This window comes from Spermophilus citellus (genome assembly GCF_964194105.1).
Source record: "Spermophilus citellus genome assembly, chromosome: 3".
Lineage (NCBI taxonomy): Eukaryota > Metazoa > Chordata > Mammalia > Rodentia > Sciuridae > Spermophilus > Spermophilus citellus.
The window spans coordinates 78,479,912-78,504,138 of NC_138184.1; the positions used below are offsets into that span (position 1 = coordinate 78,479,912).

Below are 24,227 nucleotides of genomic sequence, written 5' to 3' on the forward strand. Positions count from 1 at the left end.
GTCAGATGGTTACACACATTCTAGCAAGAACTAATACTGGAAAGGGGGCAAGGAACACAGAATGCGTGGCAGGAGGTGCGATTTTTAAATAGTGTGACCATAAAGATGACCATAAAAAGCTTCATTGACAGTGTGAACTTGGATGAAAGCCTGTAGATGGTATAAGGCTTAATTACAAAATAAACATCAGTGAACCTCCTTCCTGTTTTACGAGCCAAAGCATGATTGCTCCTGAAGTTGTGGGTTTTTTTGTTTTTAGACTGCTTCTCTCCCACGATGAGACCAGGCTCCTCAAACTTGGATGTGCTCTGACTCCGGGGGGTATTGCCAAACCCAGGATTCACTTCAGTGTCAGATTCCAAGATGGGTCTGAGGTTCTGCATCTGCCCCCCTGGAGTAGGAAGGGCTAGTCCCCCAGTAGCTAAGAAGGTGGGATCCCCTAGGGGACATGCCCAGCCACACCCCTGATTGGCAGGGGACCCCTGGGGCTTCCTGGGAGAGGAAACACACCCTCTGCAGGCACCAGAACCTGGGATTCAGACAGGTCCCCACCAGCCCCACGGGCTTGAAGGAGCGGACAGAGGCTGACGGAGGAAGGAAAGGGGTGTCTGAGAGGAAGTCCTAGGAGGAAGCCCCTGGCAGAGAGGGTCTCCCTGAGGGCTGGCTGGAGAGAATAGGGACTGGGGCCAGGAACAACCTGAGCTGGGCTTGGAGTCCGGGTCCTCCTTGCCCTGGTACAAAGGGCTGTGGGTGAAGACAGGAAGCGAGGAGCTCATGTGGGGCCCAAACAGCTCTGCCAAGGGACCCTCCCCGGCAGCTCAACAGGAGGTCCTGCAGGCTCTGGTCAGAGGCACCCAGGACAGCAAAAAGCCTCCCAGGGAGCTGGTGGCCCAGTGTGGGAGGCCTGCAGGTGGTGTCCAGGGCCCTTCCCTGCAAAGAGCAGTCCTGCTTCTGGACCTGGAGAGCGAGCCCCCGCCTAGAGTCCATGGCCCCTGTCAGATGGCAGGGCCTCCTTGGGGTACTTGGGGACCCTTCCTGCTGGCCTGGTGGGGGTGGGGCCCTGTGGCCTCAGGACTGCAGGCAGGTGGGCTGCCAACAGGCCACTTCCCACTGTGGCTTCTCTGTCCCTGTGGGGCACCTCCTCTGTGCTGAGCTCACTCGGATCCAGGTGGACAGTGGATCCAGGTGGACAGTGGATCCAGGTGGACAGTGAGGAGCTCTGCAGAAGAGCTTCTGGGACAGCGGGGGAGATGATGACAGTGGCTGGGAGGGTGGGGCTGAGTGGCCAGGGCAGCTTTGGTCATTTGTGTCACCCTGAGAAGAGCCCGGGCACAGGGGCTACATTTGGGCCCCACCCCCAGGATCTGCCTTGTTGGGGTCCCTCTGTCACCTGAGGCTTATCCAGGTGGGCAGGGCCACCTGTGGTCCCCTCAGGAAGGAAACCCGGGGGCGATCTCACTGAGCAATGAGGCAGAGCGAGTGGGTGTCCTCTGAAATGCGGTGGCGGCCAGCCACCTTGGGATATGCCCTTACCTGCCCAGGGAGGCCCAGGCTCCAGGGCAGGGGTGTCACCTGTGACTCATCGCAGGCACTGTGGAGAGCCACCTGCCACCCAGACTGCCCCAGCCCAAGGCCCCGGGATAGGATCTGACCAGAGAACTCATGGAAGTAGGGGCTTGTGACCACAGGGCAGCCTCTGTTCCCTTTCCCCCTCCCCCAGGTGGCCAGGGTGAACCCCCAGGTTACTTTCTGCCTCTTCCTGTGGGGAAAGGGTGTGGTCCTTGAAGAGTCAGCAAATTTCTTGGGGGAGTGGCCGGGTGGCAGCTCAGAGACACTTGCTCAAAGAGGCAACTTCCTGGCAGTGGCCCCAGCACCCCCACCCCCCACCCCTCCTGTTGCTCTATCTCCCCTCCCCCACCTCCCTCCCTGCCACCCAGGCCCTTCCATTCTGGGGCTGCCCCATTTTCTTGGATCTAGGCTGTCTGTCCTTGGATCACCTCTTTACCTGCTCTGGGTTTCAATTTACTCTTATAGAAAATGGGAAGAAAGACTCCAACCTCGTGGGGTTGTGGCAAAATTCTCATCCAACACATATGATTAAGAGGGTCGTCGCAGTTGAGGCCTGCCTGGGGCCTCCCGAGCACCCAGACAGCGGTCGTCATTTACCACTTCCATGATTCAAGATCCAGTGTCTGTCCTGCGAGGTGCTAGGGTGCTAGGTGCTAGGGTGCTAGGGATTCAGCTCCCTAAGTGAAAATAGGGCTGGGGCTGGGGCTGGGTGGGAGAGCGCTTGCCTAGGATGGCCAAAGGTCCTGGGTCCCATCCCCAGCACTGGAAAAAAGAAAAAGAAAAAAGAAAAGAAAGCTGTCACCCCAGTAGGGTAGCAGATGGTAAGATAAGGGCACCGGGCACCTTGAAGGTTCTCAGGAAACAGTAGGTCCTCCTCCCTCCCTCCCTGGAGCTGTCTGAGCTCTGCAGATCACTGACACTACTGCCCTGATGTGATGGGGGTGGCCCAAGAGCAGCAAGCTGCATGCCAGGTACTGGCCATCTTGGAGTATACCCCCAGGAAAGGCTTCTCTGGGGAGGGGTCCCAAAAAGAAATTTATCAGAAGGGGTAGGCTCCTTCCCTCCACCAACCTGCTCAGCGGGCATCTAAAAACCAGGGCATTAAATGCTTGCCTCCCAGCTGGGTGTGGTGGCCCATGCCTATCATCCCAGCGGCTCTGGAGGCCGAGACAGGATTTTGCAAGTTCAAAGCCAGCCTCAGCAACTTAGCGAGGCCCTAAGACACTCAGTGAGACCCTGTCTCTAAATAAAATACAAAATTGGGCTGGGATGGGGCTCAGTGGCTGAGTGACCCTGAGTTCAATCCCTGGTATCAAAAAAGAAAAAAAGAAACAGAGTTGCCTCCCATGGGTCCTGGGTCAAGCCTGGGCCCCTGAGGGCACTCCCGACTGGTAGTATCCACTATTTAAGCCTGACTTTGTGATTTCCACACCCTATTCCAATATCCAGAATTGCCACGGGGGGGGGGGGGGGGGGGGGTGTTCATGGATGATGCACCCTCTGATAGGCAAGAAGGGGTACAACTCAAGCTCCCCACATCTGAACCATTTCTAAGACGTCCTTTCAGGCTCTGGGATAAGTTTAAAATGTTTCCTGCTGTTGGGGAGAGGAACTCAGCAAGGGCATAGATTCGTTGCAAAGATGGTTAACTTTGGGGAGGGGATTCTGGGTACAGTCTGCCCAAGGCCACACAGCTAGCAAGTGACGAAATAGTGTCACCCACTAGATGAAGCATGAGGGACAAGGGAGTCCTGTGTGATACCAGCAGGGAGTGCTCTGTTTTACCAGAGGGGGTTTCAATCCTGACTGGACATTGGAACCTTCAGGGACCCAGCATCAGACGTAGATTCCAGTCCCTCGGGTTACAGCTATTGATCTAGTAGGTGGGCATCGAGTCCACATTGTTCGTAGTTCTCAAATGATTCTGATGTTGTGGATTGGAAACTACCACCCTGGCCCGAGCAGGGGTTTTGAGGGCTCTCCCCTCCTCCCATCTCCAAGTGTTTCCCCAGAAGACTCTAGAATCTGAACCACCTTGGAGACTTGGGGGTGGGGAGTGAAGGGGAGCAAGCACAGGGCAGTATCATCAGGTTTCAAATCCTGTGTGACCTTGGACACATGCTTTGGTTTTTCAGGGCCTCAATTTCCCCAGCTTATACCTGGGGAATTTAAAAGGTTAACTCATGTAAGGGTGTGGTGTGTCTGGATAACTCAGTCAGGATAACCAAGCCTTGGATAACCATGGTTACAACCATAACAGTTATAAAATCTGAACAAAATAAAACACAACAAGATCCCCAATGATTTGAAGGCACTGGGGAACATGAACTGCAGAACTGTGGGAGGGTTAACACTTGAAAGCTAGGAACGCCACAGGGTGCCTTTCATCCAAGGGCACTCTAATTTGTGTGGCAGGTGAGGATGTATAGAAAGTTGTAGTCTTTTTCTTTTCTTTTATTTTTTTCATACCGGAGATTGAACTCAGGAGTATTTAATCATGGAGCCACATTCCCAGACCTTTTTTATATTTTATTTAGAGACAGGGTTTTGCTGAGTTGCTTAGCACCTCACTAAGTTGCTGAGGCTGGCTTTGAACTCGCGATTCTCCTGCCTCAGCCTCCCGAGCCCCTGGGATGACAGGAATTGCACCACTGTGCCCAGCCCCAGCTCTTTTTATTTTTTATTTTGAGACAGGTCTTTCTAAGTTGCTGAGTCTGGCCTCCAAATTGTGATCCTCCTGTCTCAGCCTCCTGAGTCATAGGAATATAGGTGTGTGCCACTGTGCCTGCTGAAAGTTGCACTCACAATGGTTTCTGGTGTCATGAGTAGAGTTCTAGGCAAGAAGAATGGCTAAAAAATTAAGGGAGAGGTTCCTGAAAGAAATAAACTGTAAAGCAAATGAGTCACAAAATATTTATGTAAACTCTGTCCAAACTCTTGGTTGTTACTCACACATAGGAGGTTCCAGAAATTCCAGTAAGCTCAGTAGCTTGGAAGTTGGAAGAACTGGTGGAAATTTCAGCCACTGCTGTCTCCAATAGAAATAGTTTGTAGTTTGAGTTCAGCCAAGTAAATTGCCTGCTAAAACAAAAGGAATGCTCTTGAGAGGAATATAACGGAATCCAAGGTCTCTACAATGTACCTTGACAGTGACCGGCATACAACAATCCAGACCAGACATATGGAGAAACATAAAACTGATCATACTCACAGCCCACGAAGAGAAAGAGTGAGGTTCCAGATGTCAGAATCAGTAACAAGGGTTTTAAAACAATTCTTAACATCTTCAAGGCCTTAATGGAAACTTAGTCAAAATGAAGGAGAACAGATGTGGATCCTCAGAATAAAAACTATGAAGAACAAGGTGGAAATTCTAGAACCGAAAAGTAAAATAACCTGAAATAAAAATGCACAAAATAGTAGGATGAAGATGGCAAAGAGTGAATGTGAAGACAGGTCAGTGCAAATGATTCAATTTAAAGAGTAAAGGGAGAAAAAATAGATAGTTAAACCAAGCTTATGGGCCTGTGGGGCAGCATTAAAAGATCTGCATGCCACATGCAGTTTGAATTTTAGAAGAGAATGGAGCACAAAAATATTTGAAGTGTTTACTGATTTCTCCAATTTCTTCAGACAAATTTGTAAGCTCAGAGATCCTGGTGATTGCTGGATGCAGCGGCACACACCGGTAATCCCATCCACTCAGGAGGCTGAGGCAGGAGGATCACAAGTTCAAGGCCAGTCTAAGCAACTCTGAGACCTTGTCTCAAAATAAAACGTAAAAAGGGGTAGGGATGTGGCTCTGTGGTAGAGCCCTTGCCCAGCATGTGTGAAGCCCTGGGTTCAATCCTCAGCAACACACACACACACACACACACACTCACACACACACTCTCACACACATAGCTCACTGAAGCCCAAGCAGATAAAAACACAAAGCCAATCTTGCCTAGGCACGCCCTAGTCAAACTGCTGAAATCCCCAGATAGAAAAATCCTGAAAACGGAAGGGCTTGTAGCTCTGTGGCCGAGTGTTGGTCTAGCTCGCATGAGATCCTGCTTTTGATTCCTGACGCTGAAATAAGATCTTGAAAACATCTAGAAAAAAAAATGACTCATTATAAACAGAATAATGACAAATGACAGCTGGCTTCTCATTGCCAACAGTGAAGGTTGGAACCCACTGGATTGACACTGAGGTGGGGGTGCGGGAAGGCCAACTCTCAAGAGAGATCATAGCTACATCCAGGGGAACTGTCCTTCAAAAATGAAGCCAAAATAGAGACCTTAGCGATAAGCAGAAACTGATTTGTCACCAGAAGATCTGCATAAAAGAAGCACCAAGGAAGTTCATCTGGCTGAGGGGGAATGACACCAGGTGACAACTCAGGTTGAGACATCATTACCCTAGGGATACCCAAGACTGCACATGTGGTGGGACTGTCCACCGCCCACAACCAGAGACTTGAAGAGTCCTGCAGCGTTTGTGTACAATGAGGCGAAACGCGTTCTGCTATCTTGTATAACTAGTTAGAACAAATTTAAAAAAAAAAAAAGAAAATTCAGGTAGATGAAATGTAATGGAAAACACTCGAAATGGTAAATATGTGAATAAACATTTTTAAAACTTCACATTTTTTTTCTTCTCTTGATTTTATGAAGAGATATGTGACTATTCAAAGGCTAAAATCATGATGTACTGTGGGTTTTTTTTTAAAGAGAGAGAGAAAGAGAATAGAGAATTTTCATATTTATTTTTTAGTTTTCGGCGGACACACATCTTTGTTTGTATGTGGTGCTGAGGATCCAATCCGGGCCGCACGCATGCCAGGTGAGTGCGCTACCGATTGAGCCACATCCCCAGCCCTACTGTGGAGTTTATAGCAAGATCAATGTGATTTATAGAATAAGAATGGCCAAAAAGGTGGGAGTGGAGACAGACGGCACTATACCAGTTCAAAGTTTCTATACTTCAAATGAAATGGCCCAATATCAATTTGTTGAGCTAAACATTCATGAGATTCGTTCTTACTACAGCAGCCAACTACAAAACAGTTTAAAGAGGATATAACTAAAAAGAGAGAGAAAGAAAGAAAACTAATAAAAGGATTAAAATGTCATTGCCCAAAATAGGGTTAGGAAAGGAGAAAGAGAACAACAACACAACTAAAGATGGAACAACCAGGCACAGTGGCGCACGCCTATAATCCCATTAACTCTGGAGGCTGAGGCAGGAGGATCGCAAGCTCAAAGCCAGCCTCAGCAATGGCGAGGTCCTAAGCAACTCAGTGAGACCCTGTCTCTAAATAAAATATTAAAAGGGAGTGGGGTTGGGGCTCAGTGGCCAAGTGCCCCTGAGTTCAATCCCTGGTACCCACCCCCCCAAAAAAGATGGAACAAATAGAAAACAAACAACAAAATTGTAGAAACAAGCCTAGACAGGTCAATAATTACACCAAATGTAAACAGACTAAACATCCTAATTGAAACACAGAAATTGTCAGACAGGGAAGAGAAGAGTCACGTATATGCTGTCTAGAGGATGTAAAAATTTAAACATTTTTATTGGTGCATATTTATCATATAGAATAGCAGGTTTCACTGTGGCATATTCATACATGCATGTAAGATAATTTAATCAATCTGACTTTCTACTACCTCCCCTTGCCCTCTCCCTGATGCACCATGATCAAGTAGGATTCATCCCAGGAATGCAAGGTTGGTTCAACATATGGAAATTAATAAATGTGATTCATCACGTCAATAGACTTAAAGATAAGAATCATATAATCATCTTAATAGATGTAGAAAAAAGCATTCAACAAAATACAGCACCCTTTATGTTCAAAACACTAGAAAAACTAGGGATAACAGGAACGTATCTCAACATTGTAAAAGCTATCTATGCTAAGCCTCAGGCCAACATCATTCTAAATTGAGAAAAATTGAAAGCATTCCCTCTAAAAACTGGAACAAGACAGGGATGCCCTCTGTCACCACTTCTATTTAACACAGCTCTTGAAACTCCAGCCAGAGCAATTAGACAGATGAAATAAATTAAAAGGATATGGATAGGAAAAGAAGAACTCAAACTATCACTATTTGCTGATGACATGATTCTATACCTAGAGGATCCAAAAAAATCCACCAGAAAACTTCTAGGACTAATAAATGAATTCATCAAAGTAGAGGATATAAAATCAACACCCATAAATCAAAGACATTTCTGTACAGCAATGACAAATCCTCTGAAAGAGAAACTAGGAAAACCAATCCATTTATAATAGCATAAAAAAACCCAACAACTTGAGAATCAACTTGATGAAAGAGGTGAAAGACCTCTACAATGAAAACTACAGAACGCTAAAGAAAGAAACTAAAGAAGACCTTAGAAGATGGAAAGATCTCCCTTGTTCTTGGACAGGCAGAATTAATATTGTCAAAATGACCATACTACCAAAAGCACTATACAGATTTAATGCAATTCCAATCAAAATCCCAATGACATTTCTCACAGAAATAGAAAAAGCAATCATTAAATTCATCTGGAAAAATAAAAGACCCAGAATAACCAAAGCAATCCTTAGCAAGAAGAGTGAAGCAGGTGGCATCACTATACCAGACCTTAAACTGTACAGAGCAATAGTAACAAAAACAGCATGGTATTGGCACCAAAATAGACATGTAGACCAATAGTACAGAATCGAGGACACGGAGACAAACCCACATAAAAGTTATCTCATACTAGACAAAGGCACCAAAAACATGCATTGGAGAAAAGATAGCCTCTTCAACAAATGGTGCTGGGAAAATGGAAATCCATATGCATCAAAATGAAACTAAACCTCTATCTCTCACCATGCACAAAATTCAACTCAAAGTGGATCAAGGGCCTAGGAATTAGACTAGAGACCCTGTGCCTAATAGAGGAAAAAAGTAGGCCCAAATCTCCATCACGTGGGATTAGGCCCCAACTTCCTTAATAAGACTCCTATAGTACAAGAAATAAAATCAAGAATCAAAATGGGATGGATTCAAACTGAAAAGCTTCTTCTCAGCAAAAGAAACAATCAGTGAGGTGAATAGAGAGCCTACAGAATGGGAGCAAATTTTTACCACTGGCACATCAGATGGAGCACTAAACTCTAGGATCTATACAGAACTCAAAATACTTAACACCAAAATATCAAACAACCCAGTCAGTAAATGGGCCAAGGAACTGAACAGACACTTCTCAGAAGATATCAATCAATCAACAAAATATGAAAAAATATCTAATATCTCTAGCAATTAGAGAAATCCACATCAAAACTACTCTAAGATACCATCTCACTCCAGTCAGAATGGCAGCTATTATGAAGACAAACTACAATAAGTGTTGGCGAGGATGTGGGGGAAAAAGGACACTCATACATTTCTGGTAGGACTGCAAGTTGGTGCAGCCAATATGGAAAGCAGTTTGGAGATTCCTTGGAAAACTTGGAATGGAACCACCATTTGACCCAGCTATCCCATTCCTCAGTTTATATCCAAAGGACTTAAAAACAGCATACTACAGGGACACAGCCACATCAATATTTATAGCAGCTTAATTCACAATAGCTAGACTGTGGAACCAACCTAGATGCTCTTCAGTAGATGAATGAATGAAGAAAATATGGTACACACACACACACACACACACACACACACACACACTGGAATAATACTCAGCATTAAAAGAGAATAAAATCATGCATTTGCAGGTAAATGGATGGAGTTGGAGAATATCATGTTAAGGGAAGTAAGCCAATCCCCCCAAACCAAAGGCCAAATGTTTCCTCTGATATGTGGATGCTAATCCATAATGGGGATTGGGGTGGGGTAGGGAGCATGGGAGGAATGGAGGAACTTTAGATAGGGCAAAGGGGAGGGAGGGGAAGGGAGGGGGGACTGGGGGGTAGGAAATATGGTGGATTGAGATGGACATCATTACCCTAAGTACATATATGAAGACGCAAATGGTGTGACTCTACTTAGTGAAAAACCAGAGACAAGACAAATTGTGCTCTATATGTGTACTATGAATTGAAATGCATTCTGCTGTCATGTATAACAAATTAGAGTAGGTAAATAAATTTTTAAAAAGATTAAGTGACATATAGACTTGGAGAAAACTTTCAAGTATTTTGCTAAGAGAAAAAAAGCCAATCTGAGAAGGCTACATACTATATGATTCCAACTATATGACATTCTGGAAAAGGCAAAACATGGACCATAAAAAGATCAGGGGTTTCCAGGGTTTGGGGAAGGGATGAATAGGCAAAACCTAAGTGGGTTTTTTCCTTTGATACTGGGATTGAACTCAGGAGCGCTTTATTACTGAGCCACATCCTCAGCCCTTTTTTGATTTTGAGACAGGGTCTTGCCACATTGCTGAGGACCTTGCTAAATTGCTGAGGTTGGCCTCGAACTTGTGATCCTTCTGCACCCCAAGTTGCTGGGATTACAGGCATGTGCCACAGTACTCCATTACATAGAGGATTTTTAGGGCAATGAGACTAATCTGTATGACATCTGTATGACACCATTACATGTTTGTCTAAACCACTGGCTATGCTACACAAAGAGTGAACTATTATTATTGGATCATTGATTGTAACAAATGTACCACACTAATATTAGATGCAAATAATAGGGGACATTGTGTGTCGGAGGAGAGGGACTACAGGAACTCTTTGTACTTTTCCATCGATTTTTCTGCAAGCCTAAAACTGCTTTCAAAAAACATTTTTTTAAAAAGCCATGTTCAAAGAATTTAAGTAACTTGATATCTAATAAGCTCCTCACATACCTTACTTCTGATCTTCTCTCTTCCCATAATGTCCCTAATGAGAGATTTCTCTGTCCTAAAGGATTCTCTCTCTCAGTCAGGGAGGGAGCTGGGGACAGAAGTGGATACTTAATACAATTCAGGCGAAAGTGGCTATTCTGCGTCCTGGTTTGCCTTCTCCCTCACACTCATTCATTCCACAAATTTGAAGTTTCTATTCTGAGCTGGGTCCTATCCTGGACACCAGGGAGGTAACTGGCATCAAGCCACCATCCTGTCCCACAAACATTCACAATCTGAGGGAGAAAACGATAAGCAAACACACAACAATGGTTCGCTGTGTTAAGTGCTACGAGGCAGGACAGGAGCACAGGCGAGGAGTATCTAACCCAGCCTAGGTTGAGTTGAGTCAGACTTCCTGGAGGAGGTGACATTGAAGGCAAGCCCCAGTTAAGAGGCAATAGGATGCCAATAGGACTGCAAATTGGTGCAACCACTATGGAAAGCAGTATGGAGAGTCCTCAGAAAACTTGGAATATTTGGGTTATCCCACCCCTCATCTTACACCTGAAGAACTGAAAATCAGCATACTACAGTGACACAGCCACATCCATGTTTATAGCAGCTCAATTCACAATAGCCAAGCTACGGAACCAACCTAGGTGCCCTTCAATAGATGAATGGAGGGCTGGGGTTGTGGCTCAGCAGTAGAGTGCTTGCCTAGCATGTGTGAGGCACTGGGTATGATCTTCGGCACCACATAAAAATGAATGGATAAAATAAAGATATTATGTCCATCTACAACTAAAAAAAAAGTCTTTAAAAAAATAGATAGATGAATGGATACAGAAACTGTGGTACATATACACAGTGGAATATTACTCAGCCATAAAGAAGAATGAAATTATGGCATTTGCCAGTAAATGGATAGAATTGGAGACTCTCATACTTAGTGAAATATGCTGATCCCCCAAACCCAAAGGCCATATGTTCTCTTTGATATGTGGATGCTAATACACAATAAGGTGGGGAGAGGAAAGAATAAAAATTCATTGGATTAGACAAAGGGGAATGAAGGGAAGGGAGGGAGGATGGGGAAAGGAAAGACAGTAGAATAAATTGGACATAACTTTCCTATGCTCATATTTGAATACATGACCAGTGAAACTCCACATCATGTACAACCACAAGAATGGGATCCTAATGAGAATAAGTTAAACTCCATGTATGTCTAATATCTCCAGATAAACTCTACTGTCAGGTATCTAAAAAGAACAAAGAGGGGGCACAATAGGAAAGCCTCTTGCATGTATTCAGAGATCTGGAATTAAAAGAAAAACAAAACCCCCCAAAATACCCAACCAGCCCACCTGTGCATGTGGAGAGGGGGTGCACAGAGGGGAGGGGGCTGGAGGGACAGGTGGTATCTAGGTCAAACCTGAGTCTTTAGCTCTCTCAGAAGCGGTGTCAAAGCAGCCCAACCAGAACTGGCAACATCTCCTCCTGGGAGTCTGCCTCAGGCAGGTGACTCGTCCCAGGGAGACTCCCCAGGTCTCTTTTGAACACCCTGGGTAGAAGAACCCAGCCTATAATTACCACCGTGATAATTAGAGCCGCTTCCAGGGCCTCTTTCAACAAACATGCACAAGCTGCGGCCCTCTCACCTGGGGAGTGGAGGAGGAAGAGACCAGGTCACCCCTCCTGGGGGGCGCCCAGGCCTACATCTCCTGCCAGGCACACTGGCTGTCTGCTGAGGCCCAGCAGTGCCACGAATACACCTGGGGCTGCTCCAGCTTGGGGCTGGCAGAAGGACTAAAATTCTCCCACCAGTGCCACCCGCTGCCCATCCAACTGTTGGGCAGTCTTATTCCAGCCTGGCTTTCTCGGGGAACTGCAAACTTGCAGAGAGCTTGACCAGGCCCTGGAGCCTGTTTCCCCAGGAGACACCTGGGGAGTCTCTGGTGTAGATGGAGAGGAGAAAATGCTCCTTCTTTTCCTCCACACCTTCTCCTTCCTTTCTTTCACCAGATTTTTTTCTCCTGTTGCATCCACCCAATACCAACATGTCCTTTGGCTTCGCGTTCTATGACTCACTGGGAACCGAAGCCCAGGTGAATTGCCCAGGCTCCCTGTGTCATCTTTGTTTCATGAATGACGTGTCTGCTCTGTTTTGTTCTTAGCTCCTCAGAGAAGGCGCTTCTGCAGGTCTTTCCCATGGGACCTAAAGCTTCACTCCAGCCCCTTCAAGACTTAGAACGACTACATGTCATGTTCAAGAGCACAGTTGACTGAAAACGCACCTGGCAATATTGTGCCAGCTCCATCAATGTCAAGAACTTAGGTCCTTTGCCTTCTGGTCTCCTCATAGCATGTAGTTTTATGGCTGGGCAGGTTTCTGCAGGCTGGTATCTCTGTGTTAATGGTGAGAGGAAGGGTCCCTGATGGTTAAGTATTTTCTTGGGGCCCCGCTTCAAGCTCTCCTAGAGCCGGCCATTTCCCAGGGCTCTCTGGTGGAGCTTCATAGGAAACACATTGAACCTGATTGGTCCTGGCACCTGGCAGTTGGGGAAGGAGGAAGACAGAGAGCTTGAAACTGAAGGAAGAGTGTACTTGGCTCTGTCACTAAAGGATTCCCCTCGGGAACAGGCAAGCAGCAGTTGCAGGGTAATGGCCAACTGATCCATTTGGAGATAGAGTCAGGGTGTGGTGTTCCGGTTAAGTTTGGGCAGGCCCTGGGAAGCTGGAGCAGAGCTAGATCCTGGCCTAAAGTTGGGCAAGCACTTGGGTATGCAGGTTTCAGGTGTGTGAGCTTTGCTCTCTGTTAAGGGAGGGGTAGGGGTGTCCAAGAGGACTAGCATGTCTGTTTTCCCCTCATTTACAATAGTAGGGAGACTTGGCTAGGCCCTTCAAAGTCTGGCCTTAATGCACCAGACTTTGTCTCTTTTCTCAGTAATTCATAGTACAAATCATCTGTCCCATGCCTGAACCAAGCTAACCATGAACCTCCACATCTGTAAGCCTTGCCTCATGCCCTTGTCTCTTCTTGGTAAGCTTCTCAGGATTTCAGACTGCTTCACTCACTTTTGGGTGGAGGGGACTGCTGAGGGCCATTGCCAAGTAGGAATGACGCATCGATATTTCCTTGCCAGCGTACCCCATGTTAAATGGACTTGCCTTGGAAATTTGCTGTGACCTTGCATGTGTGTTTGAGAAAGGTGACCCTGCTCAATGACCAGGGTGGATCCAGGTTTTAGGAAGTATCCGGGTTTAAGATAATTTGGTTTTAAGGCGTTCCCGGTTTAAGACAATAGGGGTTTTAGAGAAGTTGGAGGTTGAAGATTATTGCTGCCGGGATTAGGGTGTTCCTGCTGCTTGTTCCCGTTGAGTTCTCGTGAGATTCAAATGGGATATTGGAAAAAAGCCTCGTGGAGTAGGGGAATTGGGCGGAGGAGAACTGGGATTGCCCCAGAGCGTGTGTGGAGGCCGGTGTGAATTCGCGAATAAAGATTGCTGTTTGAATCTACAAAGCTGTGTGGTGGCTCGTGATTCTGTGCCAAGCCAAGACATTGGCAGGGGACTAGAGATTGAACCCATCTTTTTTTTTGAGACAGGGTCTCACTAAGTTGCTCAGGGCCTCACTTAGTTGCTGAGGCTGGCCTCAAATTTGTGATACTCCTGCCTCAGCCTCCCCCAGTTGCTGGGTTTACAAGCATGTGCCATCCATCATACCTGGCCTGCCCCACTCACTTCTGAGAAAACTTTTCCCAATGCAGGAGCCTCAACTCATGGCTCCTCTCTCTCTTCTCCTAATCCTAGGATTCACTGTTGGTTTGGGGTCTAGTTCTGTTATGTTTACTTCTGTGCCTGCTTCCTGCCCTCCAGGTGGGCAGTTTCCTGAGCTTTTGCTCTTGCTATTCCTTCTGCCAAGAACTCTCTTCCTTCCTTGGGATCTTTAGATGTTCTCATCCTTCAAATGTCATCTCAAATGTACCCTCCTCAGCGAGGCCCTCCTTGACCACCGCATCTACTAAGTAGTCACTCTTTGACCCATTACCTAAAATGTAGTATCATCTTAAAACTCGTGAAATTGTCCTCATTTATGCATCGGCTTGGATGGTGTCCCTTCCTCTCAAATATAATCACCTGGAGGGTGAGACCAAGCAGAATGAGTTGACACATAGTTGACACCCAATAAATATTTGTTGACTGGGTACATGAAGACAAGCCTAGGGTATTTTACTTGGCACCGAGCCTGGGCGCAATAAAGTTTGGCTGCATGGTACATTTGCTAAATGAATGACGGAACCAAGGAAGGGGCGAAGGCAGCGCTCAGCCTGCGCCCGACAGGCTACCTGACAGTTGGGGACCCGCGGGCAGCAGGCTGTTGATTGAAGGTTGACAGATGAGTGGCTGTCAACGGACGCGTACCGCGGTTCCTGATTGGCTGGTGCTGTAGTACCTCGGGAAGGGGCGGGAAAAGGGGGGCTCCGGGCGACTGCTGCGCTTGGAGGGGGCGCGGCGGCCCCACGCGGCGGCGGCAGGCGTCCGTTCGCCAGAGGCTGTAGGAGCCCCAGTAGCCTGGAACCAACAGCCGACGTCTCCGCGCATGGGCCGGGCGCGAGGGGCGGGGCGAGCGTCACGTGAGCGTGTTTTGGGCACGTGACCCGCGCGGGGCCCAGGCTCGCCCCCGCCTCCTCCCTCCTCCCATCGGCGGGTGTGATCCGAACGGCCTTGCCTCATCGCCTAGCGCCCCCCTCAGCCGCCGCCGCCGCCTCGGCCCGCCGGCCATGTCCCTCGGCCGCCGCCGCCGCCGCCCGAGCGCGGCGCTCCCGCAGCCCGCAGCGCGCTGAGCGCGGGCCCGTGCTGCCGCTCGCCCGCCCCGGGGCCCCCTTGTTCTCCGCGCCGCCGCCGCCGCCGCCATGTTGGGTTTAGAGCCGCAGCGGAGCCGCCGCCGCCGCCGCGGGTGAGGGAGGCCGAGAGCGGAGCCCGCCCCGCCCCGGGGCCCAGGGAGCGGGGCCGCCTCGGAGCCCGGCCTCTCCCCGCCAGCCGCCTTCCCGGCCCGCCGTGCGAGCGAGCGAGCAAGCGCCGGGCCCCGGCTGCGCCTTCCGCTCCCTGCGCGAGCGAGCGAGCGAGCGAGCGAGCCCGCCGCCGCGGGGCCCGGCCACTGCCTGCGGCGGAGCCCACGAGCGTCAGCGCCATGGCGGAGCAGACCTACTCGTGGTGAGTGCGGGGCTCCGGGAGGCCGGGGCGCGGCGTGGGTGGGGGTCGCGCGCCGCCGCGCGGGGGGGAGAGCAGGCGGAACAGGTGCGCGCTGGGCCGCGGGCTGGGGGTGCACGCCCCCTTGGCCCCCGGCGGAGGGGCGGCTGGCGCGCGGGGACCGCGGCGAGCGGCCGGGGGGACCCGGCGTCCGGGGACGGGGATGGAGGCGGCCACGGCGGATGTCATTTGGTCATGGGCGGAGCAGGTGATGGAGAAGGGGACTGTGACCCCGGGAGTGGGAATCTCTGCGGATAGGAAGTTGAATCCGACCGGCACCCCGGAACTGACCTGGGGTGGCCACGAGGCAGCGGGGATCGAGAGGCGGAGAGAGGCGGGCCGGGGTAAAGGAGGGCCACCGGGCCGAGAGGGAGCTCCGTGAGAACAGGTGATAAGAGGCAGAACTTTCAAGTTGTGAGAGAGAAGCAGCCGTCTTGTCTGTGGGGCTGCTGTTCAGCTCTGGCATCCAGAGCTAAGGGGGAGTTGGTAAGGTGGCCAGAGGCCCAGGAGTGGGCCCCTGATAGAGAGGAGTTGGAAGGGGGGCCTGTTTGGATGACCACCTTCTGGTGGCGGTTGGGTATGGGCAGCGTCTTTGTAAGGGTTGCTCCTGTGTTCTTAGGGATTTTAGGTGTGCTTGTGCCCCAGGCCATATACCGAGATGGAGGACCTGCAAGTTATGCCCATTTGTGTGGGACTTTTATCAAGTACTCCTTCGTGTCTTAACGATGCGTCCTTGCAGTTTAGGGGCATGCATTTCCTGATAAGGGTTGGGGGCAAGCGGGAAGAGAGGCCCTCCTTTTTGCGTGCCAAGGTGGAATATCTGCAGAAGGGGTGGAAGGAAGGAAGGGAGTGAAGTATGGAAATTGTGTGGTGGGAAGGAAGTAATGGCTTGAGAGTGAGGAGGTAAGGAATAGATGATTGGAGGTGTGGGGATGGGAATTCTGGTTGCATTCTAGAGAGATTGTTCAAAGATGTTTTATTCTTTGAAGCACATGCAGTTTGGGACAGAATGGCAGACTTCCTTTCTTAGAAAAGAGCATAGTAGGATGGGAAGTGTACGACATTTGGAGTTGGAAGACCTGATTTGGAGGTCCGGTTCACCCTCTAACTTGTTTTGTAACTGGGCAAGCTAGTGGGTTCTTCATTCCCTTTTCCTCATCTATAAAAGAGGGGAATTGCCTTTTTTCACAAGTTAAAAGGATTAAATGAATACCTTTATGAAGTGCTCTTTTTAATTGCAAAGTGCCATAATTATAACTAAATTGTAATTATCATAGGGAAACATGAAAAAACGGTAATGTCTGAATATAAAGAATGGTTTTGGGTAGAAAGCTTTAACCAAATGGATGATTTGTAGTGTTTGGGGTTATGATAAATCAAGAACTCATTGTATCCTCACATAGGGGAAAGAGGGTTATTAGTGATTGAAGATAATAATTCAAGAGGGAACTTAAAAATGTATACACAATTTCAAGAAAATAATAGATTGAAAAGAAGGAATTCTTCAAGAATTAAAATTTTAGAGTTGTGACTGTATAGTATTTTAAAAAGACAAAATTATTTAATAGTTTTGAGCAGCATTGAGCTGCATCTCAGGAGCAGGTGGTGTGAAACGCAAGGTTTCAGTTCAAGCATTCTTGTGGATGGAATAAGAACTGAAGCTGGAGGTGACTCTGTCATGTTTCATGGTAACTCATCTAGAGCTGCTCCTACTCTGGCCCAAGTGAGAGTTCTCATGGCTGCCTTGTTCTTGCTGTATTGTATGGAAGTCATGGGTGGTTGAGAAATGGGGAAAGTGTTTTTACTGTAGATTAGCTACACACCACCTCCATGTAATGTGGGTTGGGTCTATTAGTTAAAGGGGAGTTACTTTGTGAAGTTTGATAATTTTATTTGAAAACTCTTCAGATCTCAGTTCCCTTTATTTAGGTTACAGGCAGTGAAGCGCCTCAAAAATCAGGATGTTTAGCTAACCCCTCGCATCTAGCATGTTTTGAGATGGAGAAAGTTTTTTTTACATCATATTGAGAGAAGATGATATACAGGGGAGAGGTTTGAAAAACTGGACAGCTTCCTAGTTCTTTCTGAGTTAACCAGACAATAATATAAAGAGCTGTACACACATGGCATTTAATATATTGTTCATTCTCTGAGTTAGCACTCAGAATTAAATTTAATTCTCCCAAGTCCCTAAGAGCATATTTTCCTATTTTATATAAGAGAAAATAGTCTCAGAAGATCGAAGAAATGGCCAGAGCATTTCACCTGTGATTCATTCTTTTGTTTAACATGAATTCTGTATTTTGCCTGTTTAAATTGAAATATAAATATAGAAATGTATTTCAGAAAGTATATATGTAAACTCATTTTTTAGATTACCTGTAGTTTTGTAGCATCTATGTTACTCTTCCCTTGGCTTGTGCTAAAAAATCAAGAATTGATTAAAAAAAAAAAAAGACTTGCATTTTACTTACTTGTAGGTGGCCTTCAGGAAAAATCAACCTGTGGAGACTGCTGTGGCACTATAGATTTGACTTGAAAATGGAGTTAGTGAGGAATGTAGACATGTATGAAAATAGACTCCTTTAGGATTGTCATGTAATAGGACATATAAGCTATAAAAAAGATTGGCCAGGAGTTGGTAATTAGTGAAGTTAAGTGTTGAGTACATCAGATGTTCATTATTTTATTCTGTTGATTTTTTGGTGGGGAGGTTATCAGGGCTTGAATATGGGCACTTAACCACTGAGCCACATTCCCAGCCCTTCCTATTTTTTATTTTGAGACAGGATTTGGTTAAGTTGCTAAGGCTGGTCTTGAAATTGCAATCTTCCTGCCTCAGCCTCCTGAGTCACTGGGACTACAGGCGTGTGCCACTGTGCTCAGCTAGTTTTAATACTTGTATTTCTGTCTGCATCACTCCCTTCTGTTCTTGTGTAAATACTGAATCTCCTCATTAAACACTAACCTTTGTCCTCCCATGGTCCTAGCACATTGTCTTGCACATAACCCCTGTTAAATTTTGAGTAAATTTTAAATTTGAAGTAAATTTTGAGTGAATATGATAGTAAATTTTCAAGGTGGCTTATCCTTTGTTGAAAGAATATTAAATACAGAGGGAGGTTACTAAAGGATGAATGTTTATAATTCGTGTACTTATAAAGAAGAACTTTTGGTATTGGATTTCCTGATGTTCCAATGCTGTAAGAATGAGGAATGCTATCCCATTTTATAGATAAAAGCTATTGAGAATTAAAAGGAGAACTTAAAGTAACTGGTAGTAACACCAGGATCTTTATCATGATGTAATGACAAGATTTTGCATATATCTTTTTTGCTCATACACTGAGGAAGTAAAAGAATGCAAGTGAAAACACAAACAGAACGTGCAAACTAGACTTATTTTATTAATTTGAGAAAAACACCTTTCTAGGTGTACTCTTATGAGCACTTATTTTAGTGTAAGTTCTGGAAGAAACAGGAGCTTGTCTCTTGAGGATGTCAATGCAGTACTTGTATAATTGCACTTGGACCCTGCTACAAATTACTTATATTGAGGTTAATGTTTGTGCAAGGGGGAAAGAAGTCAGTTTGTCCAAACCCTTCAAGCAAGTTCATTAGCAAAGTATTATCATAATAATTTTATTCTTTGTTTTGTATATGCTAAGGTTTCACAAGCATTGCAAAATAAGGAAGATAAGGCTCCAAGAGTATAAATAATTTGCCTAAGGAAACAAATGTTTGTAAAAGGGCTCAAAGTCAAGACTGTTTGACACTTAAGATTCTGATACTGAATCTGTCATTACTTTAAGCCAACCATTTTTTGCTTAAGTTCCTATATTAGCCTTCTCTTTGGGTTTCTTCCGGTCTCTACACAATGGCCATTCTCCTGAGTGGCCTTCTAACAACTTAAGCCAGATCATGGCAGTCCTATGCTTAAAATTCTGCAGTGGCTTTTGGGCCCAGTTAGAATAAAGTCCTAATTCCTTAGTGCAGTTCTTCCTGTTTTGGCCTTGTTTTTAATCTCTTAAAGATGACAGACAGTGGCAGAGCGCTTGCCTCATACATGCGAGGCACTGAGTTTGATCCTCAGCACCACATGAAAATAAACAAAATAAATATATTGTGTCCATCTATAACTTTGTTTATTAAAAAAATAAACAAAGCAAAATAAAATGATGACATTAATTAAAAAAAAAGATGACAGTAAACAAAATAAACTATATGAGGGTGAGACTCTTTCCGTTTTGGCACTCTCTCCAGTGTCTGTCAATAGGTGGTTGATAAAATTGTACTGAATTAATGCGTGAGAATGCGTCTACCTGTGCCATCTATTTTAAAATCTAATTTCAGGGCTTAATTGTATGGAGGTGGTATATTATTGTGATAATGGTCGTTTTCATGTCACGTATTTGCAAAATAGTGCTAACTCAGAGAATGAACAATAATGCAGATCTTCAGAACTAATGGAAGGCAGTTCTAATTGAGGATTATTGTTGTGATCATTGCATCTGACATGATCATACCTGATTGTAGCTGCTGAAAGTTTTTTTTTTTAAAGAAACTAGTTGAAAACTTATGTCTAGAATTATAGATGTTAGAAGATTTGTTTATTATTTTAAAAACATGTTTTGCCTGTAGTTAAAGTGCTTTGATAATATTGTTTCGGTGATGCATGATTTAAACTAAAATTAGCCAAAGTTATAACACCATGAATCAGTATTTAAATTGTTTTTCTCAGTGTCTATTATGAAGCCTTTTGGGGAGAAAAAAGCTAAAGAGTTTGTAACCATATCAGCCTGTAATTATCAAGTAGTACTACAGATTTAAATGCCCAAAGTTCATGTATTTCTCGAAGTAGATTTCTGTGTGTTCATTTGTTTTAGAGATGACAATGCCATTGAATTGTGAGATGTTACATAGTTCCATATAGTTACATTTATTTTAACATCAATAATATTAATTTTTGTCATTCTTACTTGTTTTATCAAACCATTTTATGAAAAATCAGAAAATGTTCTAAAAAGATAGTGTCTGACCAAGGGCTATTTTAGTTGAGTATTGTTGGCATCTGAAACTTAATGTGATTGTTTTCCCTGGCAGTAAAGCCAGTGAGCATACATTTTGATTTTTAAAATCTTTGTCCTTTTTTTGTTTGTTTATTTGTGATACCGGGGATCAAACCCAGGGCTTTGCACATGCTAAGCAAGTGCTCTACCACTGAGCTCTGTCACCCAACCCTTGATTTTTAAAATCTGTAATCTACTTGTTGATGTACCTGGAGTTTAGTTTTCCTTCTTAGGAATTAAATTACTGGCTTTTTGTGTTGCATGTATAAATTAGGAAATGTTTAGAATTTGGGAGTTTCTGTAGCATATTTTCTAATCCTCACCTAAAGATTTAGAAGTGGAGGGCTCTCCTTCTGGAATTTTAACCACTTTTTAGGGGGGCTTCAGGTAGCCAAATGCAGTTTATAGGGAGAAATCTACGGTTAGTCCTCATGATCCTTGTATTGAATTGTTACTACTCAGCTTTTTAATAGGTCTCACTAAGGCCACAGTTTAAAATGAAACATTCAACAGCCCCTAAGAAAGTTGTTTGTAGCTATATTTAAAGTATTACACCAGTAACTATGCATTAGCCTAATAGAGATTTTATAGAAGAATCTTATTTTTTTGGCTTATAGGGTTTACCTTAACCTGGTGGGAAAATTATAGATAATGTCTCTTTTGGAGTTTTATTGATAGTGAAGAACCACTAAGGTAGTGCTCTTAAATAGAAGTATGCTGTAGTTATTTTTACATGTTTTTGAATTATACTGAATGTAAATAATCATTCAAAAATTCATTTTTCATTAAATTTTCATTTGAAATTCTGATATATGAGTACCAAATTCTTTACTGGTTTCATATCATGAAATCTCTAGTTTGAGAGTGAATCTTTACCTCTCATTAACTGTCAGCTAGCCATGCCTTAGTTCCAGTCTTGCATTTTGTGCAGTGACTGTGCCTGTCCTCTATAAGGTTGTTGTGAGGATTCAGTGAGATGATGTATGTAGAATGCTGTGTAAATTGCTAAGTGCTGTACAAAGACATGCTACTTGTCGTCTTCATTATTTGTTAGATCCCAGTAGGTTTCACACAGAATCTTTGCTATAGAAGTTCTTTTTCTTTTTTTTTTTTTGGGGGGGGGCACATACCAGAGATAGAACTCAGGGGCACTAGACTACTGAGCCACATCCCTAGCCCTATTTTGTTTTTTATTTAGAGACAGGGTCTCCCTGAGTTGCTTAGCACTTCACTTTTGCTGAAGTAGGCTTTGAACTCATGATCCTCCTGCCTCAGCCTCCTGAGCCACTGGAATTACAGGTGTGTGCCACTGCGCGTGGCCTAGAAATGATTTTTTTTGTTTGTTTCACAGTTTAATCAGCATTTTTGAGATGTCCATTCTATTTAGCACGTTTGAGAGCTTCATTCTATTTAGAATGCCAAATAATACCATTTGGAAAAAAATAGAATAGTTTGTAAATTGTTTTTCCCCCTCTTGGTACTGGGGATTGAACCTAGGGGTACTTTGGCATGTGCCAATGTATCTGTCATGCAGTTTGTCATTGATTTATTGTTTCTTTGAAAAGTATCAAGATTCATATTCCATCACTACATTCCACAAAAAAAAGGAAAACTGTGAATTGAATAAAGGTAACCTTTTGTTTTTGATAGTTTTATTTTGATCTTTTAAAAGATAGCTTCCTGGGCTGGGGATGCGGCTCAAGCGGTAGTGCGCTCGCCTGGCATGCGTGCCGCCCGGGTTCGATCCTCAGCACCACATACAAACAAAGCTGTTGTGTCCTCCGAGAACTAAAAAATAAATATTAAAAAATTCTCTCTCTCTCTCTCTCTCTCTCTCAAAAAAAAATAAATAAATAAAAGATAGCTTCCTTCATAATCTACTCAAGAAAGAGCTGTGAGGTGGATAAATCTTTCCCTAGTTTTCCTTTTAATTCATAGGAAAAGTTTTCCACCATTCTAAAATGCCTAAGGAGTGACTCTGAGCAGTTTCTTATCTATTTCCTTAACTTCATACCAAGTCTGAGGGGCACACCCACTTCCCTTCATCTGAGAGCCCCAGGCCTGGGCTTCACTCTTGACCTAACTAGGACATGCCCTGTAAAGTTTTGTTCATTGTTTCTTCAGCCTGGGCATATGGATATTTTGACCTAAATATAGTGCCTGACTTTGTGTTGTCGTAAACCTTTATTTTTTATTTAAAAGGAAATATTATGCTGACACCTGTAGCTCGTTTCTGACTTTATAAACTTAATAGAAATTTAAATTCATTTTTCACAAATGTTTACAAAAACTACTGTTAGAAATAAAAATTAGTTGGAAAGAACAAATTCTCTTATTGTTACCAAAGATTAGTGTAAACATTTTTAGAAATGCCACCTGGGACTACAAGCCAGGGCTAGGTAGAGTTAATTGAAGATTAGAGATAAGGTTACTTAACCAAAGGAAAGAATGGAAGAGTAGAAACTGAGGCCTGAGAAACTCACACTTGAGAAATGGGAGGAGGTAGAAGGGTCAGAATAAACCCCAACAGAAGTAGAATAATTAGGAAGGTGCAGTGGCACAAGAAAATGAAAGGCACAGAAAGTTTTAGGGTCTGGAGTGTAAAAAGGCTGGAGAGTTCAGAGGGAATGAAGAAAAAACAGGTTGTTGAATTGGTAAAGGAAGTCATTGTTGAAAGTGCACTTAATAAAGATCAGAGTAGTGTAGGTGAGAGCCAAATTAGGGATGAGTACTGAAGAGATAAAGGCATCCTTGGGCACTGAGGATTTGTTTGAGAAAATGTTAAAAAAAGACCTAAGTGCGAGGGGCCAATGGTTCTAGTAGGCTGCCGGGTCATAAAGGTCTTTTTATTTTTTGTCTTTCTGTTTTTGTTTGTTTGTTTTTTAAGTATTGGAGATCAACCAAGGGGTGCTTTGCCATTTTTTTTTTAAATAGGGAGAAAAATGTGTGTTTGAAAATAGGGGAAAGAGGAAATTGATCTTGGAAAGAGAAGATTGTTTATTTATTTTATTTATTTATTTTTTTATGTGGTGCTTGGGATTGAACCCAGTGCCTTGATCCTGACCCCCTGAGAAGATTGTTATTTTAACTATAAGTTTAGAGATATCTTCTTTTTTTAATTATTACAGCTAATTGTGAAGAGAATTTAATGGAGAATGTTTAATGTGTATGTACAGTACTTGTCTCCTTTGGTATTTATATTGTCACTAGTCTAATTACATTGTATTTGGATATTATTATTATTATTATTATTATTATTTTTAATTGTGACATTTAACCTCTTTTTAAAACCTGACTTTAAAAACAGTTTGGGCTTCCCCATATTTCCTTTAAACACTTGTTACTTCATCCAAACTAGATTATTACTGTCTCCCTATTTATTTTAGGTCACTCTTCTACATGGTTCGTCCTTCTTCCAAGACTCTAAATAATGTTAATCTTACTTGTCTTTCAAGCTGAAATGCTATCCTCTTGTTTCAGGACCTTCTGATTGGCCCAGGAGAAATATTCTGCTATAGTTAC

The 24,227-nt window shown here is 44.6% G+C and overlaps 1 protein-coding gene and 1 long non-coding RNA gene across 4 annotated transcripts in view; one reads left to right on the top strand and one right to left on the bottom strand.

Annotated features, from left to right (window-relative positions):
* Positions 1-4,172: 4,172 nt before the first annotated feature.
* On the bottom strand, positions 4,173-4,944 carry LOC308645567. The gene is made up of 3 exons (XR_014021232.1): positions 4,781-4,944; positions 4,522-4,647; positions 4,173-4,419 (listed from the first exon to the last, which is right to left on the bottom strand). It is a non-coding gene; the product is annotated as an uncharacterized lncRNA (long non-coding RNA).
* Positions 4,945-14,904: 9,960 nt separating this feature from the next.
* Positions 14,905-24,227, top strand: part of SPPL3 (signal peptide peptidase like 3) — a 111,685-nt gene continuing 102,362 nt past the window's right edge. Inside the window, exon 1 of one of the 3 annotated variants that reach the window (XM_081283863.1) lies at positions 14,905-15,600. In XM_081283863.1, the coding sequence (XP_081139989.1) occupies positions 15,578-15,600 (23 nt within the window). In that variant the 5' untranslated portion in view covers positions 14,905-15,577. Of the gene's footprint in view, positions 15,601-15,675; positions 15,845-24,227 lie in introns of those variants that run through there. The other 2 variants (XM_081283864.1, XM_081283862.1) reach the window with 2 other exon arrangements.